General features: G+C 53.5%; 6 protein-coding genes across 6 annotated transcripts; 1 reads left to right on the forward strand and 5 right to left on the reverse strand.

The window, feature by feature from the left end:
• Nucleotides 1-193: 193 nt before the first annotated feature.
• NEUTE1DRAFT_123527 (uncharacterized protein) lies at nt 194-2130 on the reverse strand (the record flags this gene model as incomplete). The annotated part of the gene is made up of 2 exons (XM_009854549.1): nt 194-1649; nt 1716-2130. The coding sequence occupies 2 exons, from the start codon at nt 2128-2130 to the stop codon at nt 484-486; spliced, it is 1581 nt and encodes a 526-aa protein (XP_009852851.1).
• Nucleotides 2131-2950: 820 nt separating this feature from the next.
• Nucleotides 2951-7123, forward strand: NEUTE1DRAFT_130887 (uncharacterized protein; the record flags this gene model as incomplete). The annotated part of the gene is made up of 2 exons (XM_009854550.1): nt 2951-3186; nt 3342-7123. The coding sequence occupies 2 exons, from the start codon at nt 2951-2953 to the stop codon at nt 6853-6855; spliced, it is 3750 nt and encodes a 1249-aa protein (XP_009852852.1).
• A 1078-nt stretch (nt 7124-8201) lies between these two features.
• NEUTE1DRAFT_111545 (uncharacterized protein) lies at nt 8202-10697 on the reverse strand (the record flags this gene model as incomplete). The annotated part of the gene is made up of 1 exon (XM_009854551.1): nt 8202-10697. One exon carries the CDS (start codon nt 10695-10697, stop codon nt 8202-8204), a length of 2496 nt encoding a protein of 831 aa, XP_009852853.1.
• Nucleotides 10698-10824: 127 nt separating this feature from the next.
• NEUTE1DRAFT_117616 (uncharacterized protein) lies at nt 10825-11549 on the reverse strand (the record flags this gene model as incomplete). The annotated part of the gene is made up of 1 exon (XM_009854552.1): nt 10825-11549. One exon carries the CDS (start codon nt 11341-11343, stop codon nt 10972-10974), a length of 372 nt encoding a protein of 123 aa, XP_009852854.1.
• A 1564-nt stretch (nt 11550-13113) lies between these two features.
• NEUTE1DRAFT_147629 (uncharacterized protein) lies at nt 13114-13974 on the reverse strand (the record flags this gene model as incomplete). The annotated part of the gene is made up of 1 exon (XM_009854553.1): nt 13114-13974. One exon carries the CDS (start codon nt 13972-13974, stop codon nt 13114-13116), a length of 861 nt encoding a protein of 286 aa, XP_009852855.1.
• Nucleotides 13975-14174: 200 nt separating this feature from the next.
• NEUTE1DRAFT_84989 (uncharacterized protein) lies at nt 14175-15484 on the reverse strand (the record flags this gene model as incomplete). Its single annotated transcript, XM_009854554.1, has 2 exons — nt 14175-15092; nt 15153-15484. The coding sequence occupies 2 exons, from the start codon at nt 15482-15484 to the stop codon at nt 14426-14428; spliced, it is 999 nt and encodes a 332-aa protein (XP_009852856.1).
• Nucleotides 15485-16857: the final 1373 nt, after the last annotated feature.

A 16857-nucleotide genomic window follows, 5' to 3' on the forward strand; every position in this document is an offset into this window, starting at 1 on the left:
GAGACTGTGTGATGGAGATGACTCTTCCAAAGAACATGGATGTTGGAGATGCAGCTTGCGTTACGTGACGAACAAGTCGTGACGAGAGGGATGAGTAGCGAGGTCACGTGAGTTCGTGTTCAGTGCTGTGCTTCCAGATTGGGAAGTTCTGTTACGGTGCTGCCTGCTCAGGGGCAAAGTCAAGAACGAAGTCTCCAGCAACAAGATCGATGAATACCTCTATGCTAAGGCATTGTGCCTACCTACAGTAACAACCTCCCTGCGCCAATGCGATCGGTTGGTATCTAAAACCGTATCTAATCATGAATCCGCCAGACCCGACTTTAAGTAATTCATACACCAATATGAACTTGCAACGCCCTGCGCCTATTATGCTACCATTCCCGGTTGAACGCCTTTAACCTTTCGCACCCTCCTTGGACTGTCTCACCTCGCCAATCAATGTCATACAATACTCCGGAGACAATCCGTGAACCCAGGCCACTAAACCCGCAAGATATCCATCTCATCCTCCTCCGCCTCTTCCTCTTCCTCGCCACTTTGGCTTCCGCCATGTTCCTTCTCTAATCCCATCTGCAGAAAGGGATGATTCAATGCATCCTCTGCACTAATTCTCCTCGCTGGATCCAGGTCCATACACTTGGCCAAAAACTCCACCGCCAATTTCTCATCCTCGGGCATCTTGACGCCCGTATCCCGACACGTGCTCCAGAGAATAATGCGCTCAAAACTGAACCCCTGCGTACCTATCGTCGGGATGGTCGTCTCAAACATGCACCCATGGAGCTGGCCGGCCTGTCGCATGCGCTTAATACCGAAGATGGTGGCAATCTCGATCATGGCTTCGACATCGTCGGCTGAGTTGAAGAAGGGGAAGCGTTTGGACAGGATGGTGAGGAGGATCACGCCGGCAGACCAAATATCGATTTTGGTGGTTTGCTCCGTACACTTGAACAGCACTTCGGGCGCACGGAAGCCTCGGGTGCCAGCGCGGTTGGCGCGCCGCGAGGGGCGCGTGTCTTGTTTCGGGTAGCCGTTGTGCGGCACACTGGAGTTGAGGTGGGCGGTGCGGAGGCGGTTGCGCCGGGTGGTCGAATCCTCATGGCAGAGGCAGGGTTTGCATTCGGACCCCTCACGCTCGGCAAGACCAAAGTCGACGAGAACACCGCGCCTGGTGGCGGGGTCGTAGAGAAAGTTTGTGGGTTTGATGTCACGGTGAAGGATCTTGTGGCGGTGGACGCTCTCGAGAGCAGTGAAGAGGGACCGCAGGTAGATGGCGATATCCGTAGGTGTCATCTTGCGGAAGTATTCGCGGAAGTCGGCATGGCGGAAGTAAGGGAGGATAGCAATAACCTGGTCGGTCTCGCGGAAGGCCGTGATTAGGGGGCAGACTGATGTGCAGCCGCGCAGGTCGTGTAGCAAGTCGAGCTCGTTCAGAATACGGGTGGGAGAGGAGGTGACGTAGATCTTCTTGATGGCGACATATTTGGGTTTGCGTCGTGGGCGACTGGTCATACTGGAGCCCGAGCTGCGTCCGTATGTCCTGAGAGGGGGAGGCGCCCACTTGTCACTTTCTTGTTCGTAGTCCCACGAATTGTCGTACTGATCGTAGACGAGGTCTTCGGCTTTGTAAACGGTCGAAAAGGTGCCTGTTACAGCAAGTGGTCAGTTTGGGGACCCTGGGAATAAAAAGTCTGGGTATTGGTGATTTTAACCTTCTCCAATGCGCTTGATCAGCCGGTATTGCTGTCGGAAATTTGGAAAGGTGTTTTGGAGTTTCTCCATGTCGTCCTGAATGTTGGGGTCGACAATGCCGTCGTCTGAGCTGTCGGAAGAGACCGAATCTTGGTCATCGTCTTCGTCCTCGTGTTGATCCTCCTGTTGCTCCCCTTCGCCCTCTGTAGCACTGCTTGCTTCAACCTCCTCTTCGGCCTGTCGCTGCTCCTCCTCTTCCTCGTCGTCGTGTTCATGTTCGTCCACGTTGTGGGCGTCATGGCGGCCAGTGTTGCTGTAATGGTGTTGTTGCTCTGCCTCCTCGCTCATTTCGGTATCCTGAGTGGAGGGCGCATCTTGGTGTAAGCGGAAGTGCTCTTCTTCTCGTTGGCGACGTGTTGAGGTAATGGCCGCCATTGGACCTTCTTCTGCTAGCAAAGGATGATGCGACTGACAGTGGAGCCGAGCGCGAGGGTGGTCAGGGCGAATTCGAGTGTCGAGAGACCAGCAATAACCAGCGCGAGGGCCATGAATCTTGGGGGAACAACAATTGGCTGAAGATGCAGTGAACCAAGGACCTCAAGAGACCAAGGAAGAAAGAAAAGAGCAGAAAAACACAAAACTGAAGAGGAAAGTGAAGAGTGGTTGGGGATCAGATTGTGTCTTGTCGGTCAAAATCCCATGTCAGGGCAGTGACGGAATTATTTTGGCGGTAAACAAGTGTTTGAACAATCGATAGCGCCAGAGGGGCCGGTGCACGGGCCATTCAAGACGCGACTTGCACCCAAAAGTGGAAGTTTATTGAGCAGAATGCAGGCACGCGTCAAAAAGTCAACAAACAGCCCCGTTGCTAGGGCCGATCTCCCCCACAATTACAGAACATCCAACCCCACTGGGACCACTGTAGCACAGCGCTCTAGTAACTGCTCGCGGCGCAATCCATCCCGTCGCATTCCCAGGTTGGAGGGGAACTTGAACATTTCAATCTTCCCTTGACTTGCCTGACCAAAACACCACCTATCGGCAGCGGGCAAGCATCATACATCACCACCACCACCACCACCACCACCCAGCTCCCGCCCCGTCGACGTCACTGCGGGCAGCCGACCACCGCAATTTCCAGTTCAGTCTAGTCGGTCTTTGTTGTATCTCGCTCCAGCCTTTTCTCGTCTCTCTTCCCGCCATACCGTTCCCCTCGATTTGATACCCCCGCCGACAAGGCGACCAGTCCACCATTATGGACTCGATAAACTTCGACATCAACAATGCGCTCAAGCATTACATGGACGATCCCGCCAGTATCCCAACACCAGAAGCTGACAGCGCTCTTGTCGACTGCGAGAACGAGCCCGAGTCCCTCGGCGACAACGGCCTCATCAACAGCATCCTCAACCCCATCGTCGACGCCGTCGCCGAGAACCCAGACGCCATTACGCGCGCCCACATCTTTGACTCGTTGCAGTTTCTCCTAAAGTGCGCTTCCATTCTCTCCGACTGTTTCCTGCTCTCCCCTACATCCCGGTATCCCCTGGTGCCCAAAGCGACTACACCTAGTCCACCATGAGCTCTATGTCGCAATACATGACTACAGCCAGACAAGGCTGCGGCTAACACTCTTCCATCTCTAGATACACCTCCTTCCTATCGGCACATGCGCTCAGCAAAATCTTCGATCTGATCACCTCGGGACTCGCTGCCGAAGCCGATGTTGTCCATCACGACCTAGAAGCCGAAGAACAAGAGCTCCTCGCCCACCACAAACAGCTGCTCGACATTTACGCCTTCCTCCTACAATGGACCATCGCCGGAGTCGAGGCCAAGGCCGCCGAAAAGGCTTCCAATACCGTAACAACCAGAGGCCGCGGAAAGCCAAAGAAGCCCACAGGGAGAGACGGCACCTGGGACTCATCGGCGCAACTCGAGACGGCTCTGAATACCATGGTTAAGGCTCTTAGGCTGAAGCTCGCCAGGATATTCATGACCACGTCGGAGCGCGACACCTTCATTGGTCTACTGACTCGTCCGGTGTATATGATACTCGAGAGCGAGCAACGAACCAAGAATACCAGTATACGTATGCACTGCTGGAAGGTGCTGTGTGTTGCCATCAAGCACCATGGTCACGGTTATGCCGCGCAAATCTCGATTGTCCAGAACCTGACCTACTTTGAGCACTTGGCTGAGCCCATGGCCGAGTTCCTCCACATCTTGGCCGAGCAATACGACTACCCGCAGCTAGCCGAGGAAATCCTACGAGAGCTCAGTAACAAGGAGTTCAACAGCAACGACAACAAGGGCCCCAAATCCGTCTCGACCTTCATGATCAGGCTTTCCGAACTGGCACCCAGGATCATCATCAAGCAGGTGACCCTGCTGGCCAAGCAGCTGGATAGCGAATCGTATACCCTACGTTGCGCTTTGATCGAAGTCTTTGGCAACATGTTGATACACCTTAGCAAGTCGGCCGAGAGAGGCGAGAACCACAAAACCCAGATGAACGCCTTCTTTGATGTCTTGGAAGAGAGGTTCCTCGACATCAACCCTTACTGTCGTGTCAGGGCCATCCAGGTTTACATCAAGCTATGCGAGTTGGAGCAAAAGTTTCCCAAGCGCCGACAGAAAGCCGCGGAACTCGCTTGCCGTAGTCTCGAAGACAAGAGCAGCCACGTCAGGAGGAATGCGATCAAGTTGCTCGGCACCTTGATCAGAACTCATCCCTTCACCGCTCTCCATGGTGCCCAGTTGGCCAGGAAAGATTGGCAGGAGCGCTTGAGCAAAGTGGACGAAGAGCTCAACGCTCTGAAGCCACCGGTGGATGCTCCAGGGCTGGATGGCGAGGCCGGCAACACCTCCGTGGACCCAGCACTCCTCGACGATGCCACCCAGATGATGGAATCTCCCAGAAAGCAGCCATCAGAGATGACAGAGGAGGAAAAGATTGCAGCCATTCGCAAGGCCCAAGAAGAAGCAGCCACCTCTGAAGCCATCGAGAAGCTCACACTGACTAAGCGCTACTACAGCGAGGCGCTCAAGTTTATCGACGTCCTACACGAGGCCACCGAGACCGTCTGCCAGCTGCTCGGATCCAAAAATAAGAGCGAGGTCATCGAGGCCATGGACTACTTCGAGATTGGCGACGCATACAACATCGAGCAGAACAAGATCGGCATCCGTCGCATGCTCAGGCTGATCTGGACCAAGGGTAACAGTGATGAAGGCAAGGGCGTGCAGACCCATCTGATTGAGTGTTACAAGAGACTGTTCTTCGAGGCGCCTGGTAACTTCAATGCCAATGACGCGGCGACGTACATTGCTAGGAACATGATCAGTTTGACGTTTGGTGCCACTCCTGCTGAGTTGACTTCGCTGGAGCAGCTGCTTAGCACCATGATGAAGTCGGGCATGATCTCGGACTTGGTCATCGCTAAGCTGTGGCAGGTGTACGGCGTGCAGAAGCGGGAGATTTCGAGGACACAGCGTCGGGGCGCCATCATTGTGCTGGGTATGCTAGCCACGGCCAATCCCGAGATTGTCGTGGGCGAGATGGAAACGATGCTTCGTACCGGTCTCGGCGCTCACGGTCGGGCAGATCTTCAACTGGCCAAGTACACGTGCGTTGCTCTTCGACGCATCAACCCCACAGGTCGTCAGTCCAAGGATTCTGGTATCAAGTTCTCCCGGCTACCGAACGACCATGCCCTGCTCATCAAGCTTGCTGCCATCACCGAGGTGCCCACTGACAGCAAAGAGTGGTATGGTGTTGCTGAACAAGCCATCAATGCCATCTATGCCATCGCCAAGCACCCCGACGTTTTGTGCTCCGAGATCATTCGCCGCAAGACCAAGGCCGTGTTCGCTCGCCCGCCCAAGTCGCGTTCGGCTTCTCATGAGGAGAAGCCATCGCCAACAGAGAGCGCAGAGCCCACGCCAGCTGAAGAGCCCAACCCGGACGCCATGGACGAGGATGAGCCCACATCCGCCCAAGCACCAGCCGCTACCCAACCAGAAGATGCTGAAGCCAAGAAGCAACACCGAGAACACGCCATCGCCCTTTCCCAGCTCCTCTTCATTGTTGGCCACGTAGCCATCAAGCAGATCGTTCATTTGGAACTGTGTGAATTGGACTTTAAGCGCCGTAAACAGGAGAAGGAGAAGGCAGCTGGAACCACAAGCAAGCGTACATCCCTTTCGGCCTCCGCTTCCACCAATCGCCGCAAATCGGGCGGTCCCAAAGCCGCCAAGGACGAAGAAGAACAAGACGAACTCGACCTCATTGGCGGCACCACTGAAGACGACTTCACCGAAGCCATCTTCCATATTCGCGAGCGCGAACTACTCTATGGGCCGCAATCCCTCCTGGCCATGTTCGGCCCCATGGTGTCGGAAATCTGCGCAAACAATACCACTTACCGCAACCGCGAACTCCAGCAAGCCGCCACCCTGTGTCTCGCCAAGCTCATGTGCGTCAGCTCCGAATACTGCGAAGCCAACCTCCCCCTTCTCATCACCATTATGGAGCGCTCCGTCGACCCCACCGTGCGCTCCAACGCCGTCATCGCCCTCGGTGACATGGCCGTGTGCTTCAACCATCTCATCGACGAAAACACCGACTTCCTCTACCGTCGCCTGTCAGACCCGGACCCCTCGGTCAAGCGCACGTGTCTCATGACGCTCACCTTCCTCATCTTGGCCGGACAGGTCAAGGTCAAGGGCCAACTGGCGTCAATGGCCCTGTGTCTCGAAGACGGGGATAAGCGCATCGCTGACTTGGCGAGGATGTTCTTCACCGAACTCTCCACCAAAGACAATGCGGTCTATAACCACTTTGTCGACATGTTCAGCTTGCTTTCGTCCGACCCCAGTCTGGAAGAAGAGGGTTTCAGGAGGGTGGTCAAGTTCCTGCTCGGCTTCGTGGAGAAGGATAGACATGCTAAGCAGCTGGCGGAGAAGCTGGCGGCGAGATTGCAGCGCTGTGATACGGAGAGGCAGTGGAATGATGTTGCCTTTGCGCTGGGTCTGTTGCAGCATAAGAATGAGGAGATTGCTAAAGTTGTGTCGGAGGGTTTCAAGGTGGTTCCCTCTGGGCAACAGGGGATGCAAGCGACGCAGGGAGCTACGCAAGCTATCCAGGCGAGAGCTTGAGGAAAGGTGGAATGGGTAATGGAGATTGGAGATGAATGTTTATAAGCTTTATGTCTTTTGTGGTGTGGATGGGTGTTGGAAGAGGCTTTAATGTGTGGAAAAGATCTTGGGAAATTCGAATATGGTTCGGATATTGGGACTTGGGTGGACGGCGTTAGGCGTGTTGTATCATGACCATGTCAAACTTTGGAAAGTACCTCTACCTGAGTACCTACCTAGATAGCGTAAAGCATCTGCTCTAGAGAATAGTATTAGCGGTTTCCCTTTCAGCCTTTCCATCAGGCAGTTCAGCAAATGGAATTGGAACCCTTTTCACCAATATTCAGGAGTGTTTTTAGTTTCTACCATACTCGTCGGTCGAATGACGTTGCAGTGTTGGGATAGCCGGGTCGCTATGACCAGGGGTTCCAACGCGGTTAAAACAGACTGACGGGGAAATCGGGGGTAGCGTGTGTGGGAATCATGACATCCTCGAATCGGGATGAGCCATCGGGATGGTGCAGGATGGTGAAGTGCGCCGGGGTATGTACAACTTCCCGATGCGATCCAGGGCGAGGATGACTGGATCACGCAGCGGTTGGATTGGAAGGAGCTTCTGGAGAAATATCGGGGTTCGGGATGCCTTTGCAGCAATGATTTGGATGCGGATCATGATTTGGACCAGCAGCTGGAAGAGTTGTTGCTTAGAGGTATACATAGGGTGGATAGCAGGGAGACGTCGCCGGGGTTGGGGTATAGACATGAGACTGGGATGGTGTGCAGTTTGAGATAACGTAGTCGTAGGACTTGTAAGCTTTGCAAGTGTGAGGTTAGGGCTGATTGTAGATGAGGTCTTGGACGAAATCTTGTGATTTGATGAAGGGAATTGCAGTCAATCCATTCACGTACACAATTTGAAGTGAAACAGCCTTGTATCCATGGTCTATATGGTGATATCAAGTAGATGGTATGCCCTCTCTCTCTTGTTTCCTTCTCTACTCGATGCCCTGGATAGTATGGAAAACAGTCAGCTATCTATGTTTCTAATACCAAGCGCGCCATGTGCATACGCCATACCATCCTTCCGTGCTATGCACCTAGTGAAACCATCTAGCACCATCTACCTACGAAGTAACACCAGACTGACAAACGCTGAACCCAAACCTACTTGTAACTCCCATTTGAACGCCATCACTCCAGTCCCGATTACGACATCCCATCATTACACATTACTTTGTCCCACTTTATGTCATGCTCCTACTGCCACCCCCTTTCCTTGAGCCCCATCCCTTGAGCAAGCCTCTCTCCCTCTCTTGAGTTCCGTCCCACATCTCCATCTTCATCGCCGTGGAGCCTTGGGGCCATTCTCAATTCCCACTTTCCTTCACATTCTTATTCCCATACCCAGGCCAAACTTCCCCCTCCACCACTCCGGCCAGCTCCCTCCTTATCATTCCCTGGAACCACCACCCGATATACGCGCAAGCAGCCATGAACGCCGTCGCCACCCCGCCCATGACCATCCAATTACGACTCGAGTGCCTCTGGTACCACGTGTCGCTTGCAACGTTAACCATGGCGTCTGGGTTTGAAGTGTCAAACCAGTACCCCACGGTGATGTAGCAGAAGCAGTTGCGGTAGACGCCCATGATTTGCATGAGGGTGGTGCCGATTGACAAGAAGAGAGAGAGAAAGAAAAAGACGGTGAAGAGGGCGTAAATGGAAAGAGTGAGGAATGACTTTCGGGGCTTGGACTTGGTTTGGATCGTCTGCCTTTGTGTGGGAGTATTAGATCGGAGGTGGGAAATGGAAGGTCGAGGGGGACATGGATCATAAGGAGAGGAGAGGAGGTTTTGGTTGGGACTTGGACTGAAGCTAGGATCGCGATCGGGGATGTGCCTGGGAGAAGGGCCTGGGGAAGGAGTTGAGGGTAGTAGATTCGTTGTTGTGGGGATTTCTCTTAACCCGTACATGTATCGACCACGACCCGAGACGCCTTCGTCGTCCATGTCCATGTCTATGTCCATGCTTGGGGTCCGAGGGCGAAAAGGTGCCGTGTGAACCTGTTGAAGGTCCTCCAAGGACCTGCCGTTACCGTTGGCACTCGTGTCACTGCCTTCTCTCTCGTGCACCGCTTGATATGTGTTCCTTGACCCTTGTTGGCCAGATTCTGGATCCTCGCCTTGGTTGTTTTCATGTCTCGCTTGATCCCGTTCCCACATGTTCAGGTAAGCAAAGTAGACAAAAGTCAACAAAAATTGCGAAGCCGAATACGTCACAAAGCTCAGAGACCGACAACTCCATCCGACCGGCGGTGTCTTCAAGGCCACCACTGCTCCTGCACTTGGTGGGAGAGCAATCAGGATGAAAGTCTGAATGATCCAACCGCAGTGCTCCAGCCAATGGATCTTGACTCTGTCTCTGAACTTCTTGTTCTTTCGGTACACCTGAGACTGCCTCAACCACTTGGACTTGTTCATCCCTCTCTTCCACATGTTGACCGGCTGGAACAGACCATCAAAGGCGTTCTTTCGCGTGTAGTACCTCCACTGGGCGTCCTTGGTAGATCCTTTGTCTTTGGAAGCTTCCTTGCCGACGAGCAGGACCACTGGACTTGGATTGTTGCTCGCTAGTAGACAGCCGCCGACGATGGCGACGTGCACTATTATCATCCACTCCACGCCAAAGGCAAGCGAGATGGCTGCGTCCTGGTCCGACGGCTCGTTCTTAAGGTCGAGGATGGTGTAGATAAAGGCGCCAAGGTAAAATACGACAGGTGCACCAATGGTGGCGGCGAAGTCTAGCTGTGAGGATATTAGCCGTGTGAGTCGTTCGCGGAGCCTTTTGCTGGCTTCTCTGTCGACTGGCTGCAATTTGATATCGGGTGGTGCCACGAGGATGGGGGGCCTTTCGGGCTCTTGGGGGCCATTCATGTCTTGTCCCGAGGGCTCCATCTGACTCAAAAGAGCTATCGGCGGGATCTGCGGTACGGGTCCTATTGTGCGCTGAGAAGATAGTGTACTTTGGTCGCTTGGGATTTCAAGTTCTGGCTCGGGAAAGTCCGCCAGCAAAGCCTTCTTGATCTCGTCCTCCGGATTGCCCCCCTTTTCTCCCATGACCAAGTTCCCTGAAATAGCCGTCACCAGAATCTCGACCGTATCCCTCAGGCTTTGCAACGTTGGGGGCGTTCCTTTCGCCCCTTCCTGTCTATGCGCCCCTTTCTTCAAAGCCCTCACAATCTTGTAATCCAAAACTGCCTCATGAAGTCCACCGACCATCATCGGCCCGGCCATCCCCATCACCACTACAATCCAAAGCAACGCATCGAACGCCCCAGAAAGGGTATCCAGGGCCAGCAACACGATCCCCACCAGAAATGTCACTGCCTTGCGTGCTTTCCCATCCTGGGGCCGGGGAAGTATCCTCCATATCCAGTCCTTGAACCGACTAGTCGAGAGAAGGATATGCCGCCTCGGCACGTTCATACTGAAGATGACGGACGGAAGCAAGAACTGAACAATAGGAGCGGCCCATTGGCCTGGCTCGTCGCCCTTGGAAAGTCCAAAGCCCCCACAGTTTTTCATACAGTAGTCATAGGACACTTTGATCTCGGGAGCAGGCGTGAGGGTGCCGTTGTACATCTGGCCGCAGATGGGAGCCTCGCCGGAAACGATCGCCCCCGTGTCGGGGTCTCTTGTGATGTTGAGAGTAAATTTATTGGACGCAACGGCATCGAGGCAGCATTTGGGCTCGTTGTAGCGGTGGACGGCGTCGGTGGGTCGTGGCAATATCCCTAGTAAGAGGAAGCCAACAGCGAGGAAGGTGAGCCTGAAGGCCAAGGCTTTCCGGGGAGGGTAGGCCATGCTGGTGACATCTGACGAGGGGGGTTGTTGAAACCTGTTGTGAAGTGAAAGTATCTCTGGGCAAGACAAGATGAAAGAACGCAAGTGGAAGTGCAAGCAAGCAAGTGTAAAGAGCTATCAGCGAATCATGCAAACATCGTCAATACAGTAAACAAACGAAACATTGGGGGCACCTCTTCACTAGGTATTTAAACATTTTTTAACGTTCCCCTGGAACATGGCTGTCGACGTCAGGCGTAAATCCAGATGGGTGCTGTGACGCCGGATTGCTCAGTCATGGGTTGTGCAACCACACTCTCACCGAAGTCCTGGTTATCTGTCGAACCTTTGCCCGCACAGTCGCACCTGTGTTGCTTGCCCATTGCCTGGATCGCTTCCTGTCCCCCTTCTTCATTCCCAAATACGTTGACCGGACAAGTGTGGCACATGCCTGATAGATAAGCCTCGACAAATCATGTATCGTTCCCACGCAGATAAAAGGGTGCCTGGGAGCTGAGGTCACGAGCCGGATGAAGACGTGTTCGCCAGCCTTATTTTGGGGTTTGGGGGGGAACTTGGGAAACCTGGGGGGACCTGGAAGGGGAAGTATTGACCGCGGTCGGTGCAGAAACACGGAGTGGCGCAGCATCTCACCAACCCTCAACATGTGTATGCCGCGATAGCATTGCCAATGAGAGACGCCGAGTTGCTTGCTCGGAGGGCATTTAGGGAGCAGGCCGGGTGAGCGCGAGGGTCATTGCGCCTAATTTGTTGTTCCTGCCAAGGATTGATGATGCAAGTAGAGCTGGAAATAGACTGGTTGTACTTGACATTTCGTTTATCGGTGTGGCTTGAATACTTGACTCGTCGACGTTATCGAGAGCGAGTGATGTAGTGGCTCAAACTGGGGCGCAGCGGGATCGGTCAGGATTCGATGGGATCGCGGCTCGGAGCATTCCATGTCTTGATGCATGGCGGACTGGGTCGTCTGGGGACTGACGACGGGTGAGGACATTGGGGCTCTGAGGCTTGGGGTTTGAGGCCAAAATAGTCAGTCAAGAAGAACCTATCTCAAGGGGCAATCCGGATTCGCCATACCTCTACTCATTAGATGTACTACATCGATAGCAGCTTGAACTGGATTGAGACAGTGTCGGCAGGATGTATGTAAAGAGGAAAAAAGGGCGGGGAAGCGAAAAGGTTTCACGGTGTCTTTCAAATTCCACCTCTCACCAACTTTGCCGTGGTTTACCCCGCATGTCGGATGGTCGTCCCCGACACCACTAAGTACAGACTGACTGCCCGTTATTGATATGGAAGGTACGAGAGACGATTTCGAGTCCGGCAAGTGAAGGGGATGTACTTTCTGAGCACTCCTCAGCTACCTATCTTAGATACCTGTATTGTAGCCTCCAGACATCGCCCGCTGTGTGCCTGACCTTTTCTTCAATTATTGTCTGCCTCGAACAGGTATCGTCGCCCCCACGCCCCCACCCCCATTGCCTTCCCCGGGATATCTCGATACCCGTGAAATGCCTAACGTAGGTAGGTAGTAAAGTGGTCAGGTACAGCCGAGTCCCGTACCCGACGCATGGAGCCCAGCCTGCCGCGTAGTCTGCTACCTAGAGGTACACAGGCACTGCCCGGAGCCTGGAGTTTGAAATACACAAGCACACTTTGATGAACTGGCAGTCATCAGCCACTGACAATAGCGTGGCCCTGTACGTGATGCAGGGGCGCATGTGAAGGTCCTAATTTTCTCATTTCAAATTTGAAGTCAGGCTTTTCGACTATGTTACGGATATTTCAGCAATGATTTAGGTAACCTAGGTAGGTAGGAATATGTACCTTCTAGGTAGAATGCAGAGGGATACCTGTTGTTTCAATTTTCCCAATAAGAGATAGAAACAAACATCAAAGGTGCAATCCAAAGCTGGAACGGCTCAACAGGCATACAGGTAGCCTCTTATCAGGTTGTCGAATCATCAGCCAAGAATGTGCCTGGCTGGCCGGATCCAGAGGCCTCCAGCTCAAGCTCCTGGGAAACCACGGCCTAGACCTAATGTGGCGTTCCTGCTTGTTCATACGCAGTACTTCAAACATCAACCTCCAACCTGCCAGCCTGGTGCTCGCAATCAATGTCTACAACCTTTCTTCCACCAGCAAAACCAATACTCAACCATAGCTACGTATCATTGCCAAATCTCCAAGCGAGTATAAAACGTCTTCGAACCCGCTTTCCAAATACCCCTTGAGGCCCTTCATCCTGTTTCCAATCCATGTCATCAATTAGGTATCCCTTGTTCCTCCAAGTAAACCTTTCTTCTTGTTGCCTCTTGCTTTCATCCTTGTTCCAACCCATCCCTATTGACCTCCAGTCCTTTTCAGGCCTTGGTCACCCCGGGACTAAAGCCGCCTGATGGGAGTATTCCTCCTTCTAGGAATAGCGGGGACCACGCCTAGTGGTTTGGAGTAGAGGGGCACGGTCGCTAGGTGTCGGGGGAGAGGAGAGGGAAGACTCCGAATCCGCCTCGTAATCGTTGTCGTAGAGGTCGGACATGTAGGAATCCGAATCGGATGAACGGTCGCTGGTCTGGGTTGCCCTATCAAAATGGTCGCTGGTCTGGGTTGCCCTATCAAGGCCCCAATACCTGTATGAGACAGGACCGTCGGAGTTTGATGAGTGGTCGTCACGGGAGGTGTTGTGCATGGATGAATGGGCTTCGTGGCGTGGGTATTGTTGGTAGGGACCGGAGGGGCTGGGTTCCGGATCGTAAATGAAGGACTCGGAGGAGTCCGAGTCATAGAAATCGGATCCTTGGGCGATCTCGTAGGCGGCAGAGTAATAAGGGTCGTGATAGTCGTAACTGTGGTAAGGGTGCACGTGGACACGGGAGGGGGTGCTGGAGGAGCCGCGGTTGGCCTCCAGGTCTTCGTGGTCTTCAGGGGTCTTGCCAAATCTTTTGTGGCACTTGAGGAAACGGCCGCACCCATCGTAGCCTGCTTGTCGCCGCCAGATAATAACGCCCGCGATCACGGTCCCAATGATGGCGACAAGGACAATGGTCGACAATAGGGTTTTGGTCATGGTAACAGCCATCGGGGACAATGTGTCCATGTCTCCAGGCAAATTCGGCGGGACGGTTGAGATCAAGATGGCACCGATGATGAGGCCACCGATGATGCAAACGAGAGCTGTCGACAAGATCATGATACTATTTGCGTTCCCAGGCGTCATAGTTCCAGTCAAAGGCCGCATGGCGATAGGTATGTCTGATGGGTAGGGGTATGGATCCATGTTTGGTGTGATTCGGCTGTTGACGAGACAGGTGATAGGTATTGATATGAATTTCGAGGTATCTGGGATCTTTGTCTGGAAATTGAAGATTCCTCAACATTGAAGGCACCAGTTGAAAAAAACTTTTTTGCTGATTTGTCGTGCCCTTTTTATTCCTCTTCCACTTCCAGGTTCTTTTATTTTTTTTATTTTTTTCTGAACTCGCGGATGCCCGGCAACTGCACCTCTTCTCCGGTATTTTCATCCTTTGGCATGAAGGCCATACATATACCTAAGGTACCTGTACCTTAATGCATTCAGCACCGGCCATGAGAGTGCCCGCTGGACTGTTCAAGTCCGCTTCTTTCATCGGTCGCAACTTGAATAGTAATTCGGACTTCCGCAGGCCGCTGCAGGAAACTCAATTCCTGGACCACCACCCACGAGTAACAATCTCGCATTATCTCCGGAATCAAACGGGCGGACCCCGATACCCCCTATTCTCCCCCTCCCACCCCAGCCTCGGCCACCCGCTCGGAAGCGTCGCGACCCTCGGCAGCGTATATCTCCCATCGCACCCATCCTTTTTGCACCCCTCGAGCCCACACAGCCCAAACACCTTGCAATAACACTCGCCCGCATCCGGACAGTGAACGGCTGCCTTCCCAAAGATGATATGCCACGTGTACTCAAACACTCTGCCAGATAGACTGTCGTCCAGCTCCGTGTTCAGCAGCCACTCACGAAGCCGGACGTAGTCCTCGCGCGTTCGGTTGTGAACTGTTTCACGGGAAACGGCGAACTGGGAGCAGCAAGATACGCCAACGACTTCGGGGACAGGAATCCCCGGGAGGATCTGCTGGAAGGCGGGTTTGAAAATGTCCTTGAGCGCCACATCTCCGGAGGCGGAAAGGTCCTTGAGATCATGGACGTCTAGATTGGGGCGGACCTCTGCGGGACAGCCGAGGACCCAGACACAGCGAAGATTGACGTAGCCAGAGGTTTGTACGTAGGGGGTTTGCAGGTGCCGGAGAGTTACGAGGGCGTCATAGTCGGGGTCGTCGTTGTGCCAGGCAAAACGTTGCGCATGGACAAAGACGGTGGTGGAGGCAAGAGTGTCGTAGCGATCGATGAGGTGTCTGGAAGCTCGTTAATAGGTACCTAACTTTTCCCGGCAGGTCTGTCAAGAGCACACGCACGTGAGATAGACCATGGCCTCATGCCCTTTATTCTTGGGGACCGTGAGGGGAGCATCAGGGTCGTCGACCACGTAGATGCTCGCGGGCCAGTCCGGTAGGTATTCGTGAAACCAGGTGGTGTTCTCATACTTCATACTGGCCACCACTAGCTCGAGCGGAAGCTCTGGGGCTTTTTCGGGCGGGCTCGCCGGGACACCGGCATAGCGTTGAGGCGGCGATGCCACATCCAAGATGCCAGCTCCGAGTTGGCCGTAGATGTAGAAAAGAACAAAAATACACGCGCAAATTGAGACAATTCGCAGCGGAGAGACGTGAAGTTTTGCTGGAAGCATAGCTGCCCCTGCCCAAAACCGGGCCAGACAGTGAACGGCGACAGGAGCTATAATAGGTAAGCTAAAAGAGAGGCTAGAAGGCGGGATAGGAACCCACAACCAAAGACAGAGAAGGAAGATTACCAGATCGCTTTACCCATAAAAAAAGATGCAAGGAGAGCTCCGACCACTCTATGTCGACTAGGTACCTCGATGTTTGCGAGACCAAACGCTTGAGGAACTTTTCTAAGGGGAGTCGAGCGATGTCAAGATAGAGAGGTAAGCTTCCTGTTGGTTCCAAGTCAACGGGTCCCGTCACTTCCAAGATGTGTCAAAAGCACCACACCCACCCACCGCTCCTGAATGCATGTTACCTACCTCTAGGCGCCGGGCACTCTTTATCCGCCTACCCGGGACGCCATCAGTGTTGACACCCCCTGTCCATCAGCTCTAGCAGCTTATTAGCGTCTGGCGATTGTGGACTGTCACCGAGTGGTAAAGGCCCAATCACATGGGAATCCCACGTTTCAGAACCTGGACTCTCAGGGCATCGAACTTGAATCGATAGAGGTAGACAGGTAGAGGTACCTAGAACAGGGAAACTGAGCACTCCAATGCAGGCCAGGCCTGGATGGAAGGCCTGAACGTTGAAGTGCATTTCCGGTGCATGCTCGAGGTCGCAACGCAGAATTTCTTGGAAGGCCCACGCTTGGGTCTCTAGAATGGATGTAGGCTTCGGGGGCCCAAATCTCAACCGCCCCCAAGAGAAGTTCCGAGACGGCCCCAATTGTGAACTGGCCACCCCAGAAAATCTCAACCCGCGCTTATGAGACCCGTGCCTTCGAACTGGCAGGTCCCAGGTACGCTTGACCCCTGGAATCACTTTGGAATTCTGCCTGCGGGCGCACTGGTTTGCTACGTGGTCCGCCTTCCGCCATTGTGTTGTCCGCTCGGTTTAAGAAGCCTGGAAAGGCAAATACTCCGTGTGAAGAGGTCTCTGTACAGTGAAGATCGTTAGCTAGGAACTTTGTAGGATATAGAAACAGGGAAATTGATTGTCCTTGGAGTTTATTTTGCTGTGAAGGTGGAGAAGGACCCTTCACACCCTCGCATAACGACCACCTCTCCGCCCCACTTCTACCGTCTGAAGCACCACTGATGGTCTTGACCTGCCGTGAGAATCCTACCTGACTCGGGTTTACCAACTGGAAGTAGTAAAGTGGCTGGCCAAAGGATCGCGCCAATGACCCTTCCAGGGCTGAACGAGAGCGTACAAAATAAAGTGTTTGGCTGCAAACCTTGAATACCTCTAGGAAAAGGAAGAATTGGGTTTGTTCGTGGCTCTTAGTGCTTACAGCCAAAGAGGTGATTGCTTTCGCATGGAATGTCGCCTA

The sequence above is a fragment of the Neurospora tetrasperma genome, assembly GCF_000213175.1.
Source record: "Neurospora tetrasperma FGSC 2508 unplaced genomic scaffold NEUTE1scaffold_5, whole genome shotgun sequence".
Taxonomy (NCBI): domain Eukaryota; kingdom Fungi; phylum Ascomycota; class Sordariomycetes; order Sordariales; family Sordariaceae; genus Neurospora; species Neurospora tetrasperma.